Genomic DNA, 4,453 nt, shown 5'->3' with positions numbered 1-4,453 from the left:
GGGCCTACGGGACACTGAGCAGCTTCGACGCCAGCTGTCTGCTAGGAGGCTCTCTCCCTGCTGTGCCGCTCGCTGAGGCCAGCGGGCCGAGAAAGGGAGAGGCTGGGGCTGGGGCTTTCCTGTGCCCCTCCGACCCCCGCCACCTGTCCTGCTGCGTGTGGCAGGGTTGTCCCTCTGACAGAACGGTCAGAGCCAGCACTAGGGCCAGCAGGGCCTGTGGGGCCCTCTTGGCAGTGTGAGCTTCGTCTCCTTCCTGGCACCTACCTGGGGGCCAAGGAAGACGTGGTGGGAATCTGCGGGCATGGTGGCTCTTGCCAGCCCAGTAGTGCTGAGGGGCATCGTGCTGCTCTCGCGCACTGCCTGGGAGGCTCCGCTCGGCCCTGGCCAGGGCCCTGCACTTGCTGGCAGGTGTCACCAGCCTTCAGGCCTCTGCCTTCTGATTCATGATCTCTGGGCGTGACTCGGAGCGGGGTCTGTGACCTTGTCTTCCTGAAGCAGAGGTGACATCGCCACCAAGAGTGGTCTGGGACTTTGCTGACTTTAGGCTAGACCCTTGCTCTCCCCCACTGGTCCCCGTGAACCCACGGACCCTCCCCGCCAGGCCTCCAGTCTCAGGGTATTTTCTAAGGCATTTCTATAGGACAGAGAGCCCTATTCTTGCACCCTGTCCACGCTCAGAGTTGGCTTTTACCACCTGTCCTTCCATTCTGCTCAGGCTGGCTCACCTGGGTTTCGCTTGGCGGGGACACAGGAAATGCGGGGAGAGGCCGGGAACCGCTGAGGTCAGGTAGACGGGGCGGGAAGGCGTCTTGGTGAGGGCGTGGCTCCACCCGCCACACAGGCCACAGACAGACCACTTCCCAGCTGTTGTCAAGCGACCTGACTTCTGTGCCTCTGTCCCCTGCCTACTACGCGAGTGGTTATCTTGTGCATCGTTGCGAGGGTGAGTGGCAGGGAGCTCGGCTAGTGCCACACATGGAAGAGCTGTCCTTCTGGGTCATTGTCACAAAGAGAAAACACTGAAGCCACTTAAAGCACAAACGCAGAGCTCTGTGCAAACTGGAAGTAGCATCGTCACGGTCACTGTCCCCCCTCCCTGTGTTGAGGTGCACCACTGGCCCTCATCAAACCGCACCCCACACGGTGCTTCTCTGTCCGAGCAGACCCCCTGCGAGCAGGGTGTCGGGGTGCAGAGATGGCTTTCAAACAGGAGCACTTTCCCCAGACGTCAGTGGTAGTCCGTGAAAACGAGGTTCCCTGCCAAGTAAAGCTGAGAAATGCTGAGTTAAGAGGTCTCTCTCCTGCCAGACTCACGGACTTTTAATGTGCTAATGCACTTGGAAAAAAACTCACTATGGAGCATTTCAAGTCTACAGGAGCAAACAGGAGCAGCCCGATTGCCCCCTCCCAAGAAGCTCCACCCCTCTGCCCTTCCCCCACTCAGGTACAATTATTTTTAGGTTTCTCTTTTTCAGGTTAAATTTACACATACTGAAACTTACATGCAGTTTAAAATATCTAGGTGAGAAGAAGTCAATTTTTATGAGTTCAGGTGCCCAACTTCATCATGTATAGTTACGCAGTTTTTCCAGGAGCCTCTAATGCATGAGCGAGCCTTTGTCCTCTGCTTTGCGATCCACTCTCACAGTGCGTGAAAAGCTGACCTTTATTAGGTCGTGTCTGTGTTCTGTAATCCTATCTACTGGGATCTGCTTTACACCTGAGTTCGCTGAGTCCTGACAAATGCGTAACCCATTTCACCAGCACCAAAGACACAGACCTCTCCCATCACCCCAAAAGTTCCTGTGCCCTTCTGCTCCCCACCCCGCCCCGGCTCAGAACCCTGACCTGCTTTTTGTGGCTATTGGTTAGCCTCGTCTTGCCTGGCGTTTCGGCCGAGGGACCACGCAGCGGGGAGACTGGGCTGGCTTCCGTCACCGCGTTCGAGGGGGGCACTGTGCGTGGTTGCTCCCCCATAGAGCTGCCTCGTTCTCCGCTGGGAGGGGGTCCACAGTTGTGTGTGATCCCCTGGGAAGGCAGGTGGGCCCTGCAGGTTTGGGTGCTCCCAGTGCAGGCCCGTGTGGACGCACCATTTCCTTTCTCTGAGTCAGTGCCTGGGAGAGGAGCTGCGGTCCCGTGCCGGGCACGTCCCGTTGTGAGAAGTGGCCACGCCGCCTCCCTCAGTGGCTGTGCTGTTGGGCTGTTGGGCGAGCGCCTTGTTGCTCTGGCGCCATGTTCAGGGACCCCGTGCTGTGCCGCCTCCGGGCGACCGCTGGCTGCTTCCGTCCTGAGAAGCCTGCAATCCAGCCCCGGCCTGCTGCCCCTGCCCCGCTGCTGACGGTCTGGGCCTGTCCCGCAGATGGTGCAGTCGCTGGGCTTCGCCATCTATCGCGCGCTGGACTGGGGCCTGGACGAGAGCGAGGAGCGGGAGCTCAGCCCGCAGCTGGAACAGCTCATCGACCTCATGGCCAACAACGACGGCGAGGACGGCGGCTGCGGGGCGGCCGACGAGGGCTACGGGGGCCCCGAGGAGGAGGAGGAGGCCGAGGGCGGCCCGCGGGCCGTGCGCAGCTTTGCGCAGGCCATGCGGCTCTGTGCCGCCCGCCTGACCGACCCCCGGGGCGCCCAGGCCCACTACCAGGCCGTGTGCCGTGCCCTCTTCCTGGAGACGCTGGAGCTGCGGGCCTTCCTGGCCAGGGTCCGCGAGGCCAAGGAGGTGAGCCCGGGGTGCGGGTGAGAAGGAGGGGTCGCAGGAGGGGTGGGCTGACGCCAAGGTGGCTCCTTCCTGGGAAGGGCAGTGGGCAGTGGACAGCGGACAGCAGAGGTCAGCAGAGCACGGCAGCCTGTCCGCCTCTCACCGCAGGTCCCTCTGTCCTCCCGGAAGGGGGCGGAGACCGCAGTGCAGGGTCGACAGCTCCGGGACTGCGCTCCGTGGGGTGCTGTGGGTTTCACTTACCTCTCACACCTGCTTCTTCCCCAGCAGGGACCTGAGGCTCAGAGATGCTGCGTAACAGGCTCTCAGCCTCTTGGCCCCATGACCCGCTCCTGTCACCTGAGTCACTTAGTCACTAAACCCTGACCCCAGGTTCGCAGGCGCTCATGGGGCTGTGCCTCCTGGCTCTAGCTCACCGCTCCAGGGGCTGGGCCCTTCTGCAAACAGGATGCTAAAGACGGCCAGTTCCTGCTGCCGGACACGCACAGGTGCTCAGTGTGCTTGGAGCTTCGGGGCAGCGGGCAGCTCAGTGAGAGACACTGCCCAGGCCCTGCCTGCAACAGTCCAGCACTGTTCTCCATGCCCTCCGTGGTCGTTGCCCATTTTACGGATGAGCAACTGGAGGCCCTGAGAGACTGTCCCTCGCCCCAAGCTGGTACCGGCAGAGCTGGGGCCAGCCTGGCTCTCCGCGGGGCTGGCCTCCCCTTCGTGGTCCTGGAGTTAGGGCTGACAGTCTCCCCCTCAACTCTCCCAGCCTCTCCCTTGAAGTGGGGGCCCCCGCCGCCCACCAGCATGTGACGGATGAGAAAGTGGAGACTTTGGGGAACTTGGGGAATTTGCTCCACTCTCTGTGGCTTAAGTGGCAGAAGGTGTTTGTGGAATTAACTGATGCGTGTCTCTCTTCCGCTAACCAGGAAGCGCTCTGGCCAGCTTTCCTGGCCCTCTGGGCCTGAGCAGGCTCTCGCGGTTGTTCTGCTCGGCCCAGTTGCAGCCCAGGGTGGGTGGTCTCTCGCCTGTGCCCGTCGTCCCTCCCCACTCCTCCTTATGTCCTTCTGTCGCTGTCGTGGGGGGCAGGGGCCCTAATGCTTTCATCGTCCATTCGTTGAAGCCCTCTGTCCCCTGGCCGAGGTCATCCCGCTCCAGACTCCGGGAGCTCTTTCGTCAGCAGGAACAAACAGCTCTAGATTCAAGCAGTCGATGCACAAGACGTTCAGGAAATCGGTGGCATTTTGGGCAGAGACAGCCTACTCAGGAATGAGCGTAGATGCCCCAGGAAGGGTGGGAGATCGCCGTCCACGCCCTTGGCCCACAGGGACCATCACGTGGCACACAGTTCTGCTTTTTGAACCGCACACCTTGTGCTTCTCAGAGGCTTGGCGGTGTTGTCCAGAACATCCCAGAGCAGTTTGGCAAGTGGCTTGGGGCTAAAGCCAGGGAAACCGGTTCTGTCTTCATTGGAGGTGGGGCGGGGGGCTTCGCCCAGTGGGGGAGCTGGTGAGAACAGAGGCCCTGGCTCCTGCCCAGATCCAGGGCAGCGAAGGCAGGGAATCTAGCAGTTTCCCCCAAATTCTCAGCATAGGGCAGTTATCCAATAGTCCCTGATGCCCTGGGCCCTCACTACCATGGCGACATTTTCCAGTTCGTAAAGTGCATACCTGTGACTGTTTCCCAGGACTTGCTGAGTGACTCACCAGCCCTCCAAACCACCCACCCATCCTCCCTCCATCCACCCACCCATCC

General features: G+C 61.0%; 1 protein-coding gene across 1 annotated transcript in view; it reads left to right on the top strand.

The window, feature by feature from the left end:
* SPIRE2 (spire type actin nucleation factor 2) overlaps positions 1-4,453 on the top strand; it is a gene marked incomplete at its 5' end in the record, with an annotated part of 27,902 nt that overhangs the window by 11,049 nt on the left and 12,400 nt on the right. The window contains 4 exons of the mRNA XM_023522701.1: positions 2,360-2,716; positions 2,984-3,064; positions 3,161-3,368; positions 3,822-3,991. Of these exons, the coding sequence (XP_023378469.1) occupies positions 2,360-2,716; positions 2,984-3,064; positions 3,161-3,368; positions 3,822-3,991 (816 nt within the window). The remainder of the gene's footprint in view (positions 1-2,359; positions 2,717-2,983; positions 3,065-3,160; positions 3,369-3,821; positions 3,992-4,453) is intronic.

This window comes from Pteropus vampyrus, unplaced genomic scaffold (genome assembly GCF_000151845.1).
Source record: "Pteropus vampyrus isolate Shadow unplaced genomic scaffold, Pvam_2.0 Scaffold356, whole genome shotgun sequence".
Taxonomy (NCBI): Eukaryota; Metazoa; Chordata; class Mammalia; order Chiroptera; family Pteropodidae; genus Pteropus; species Pteropus vampyrus.
The sequence above is the reverse complement of the archived record's forward strand: the minus strand, read 5'-3'. Positions and strand labels throughout refer to the sequence as shown.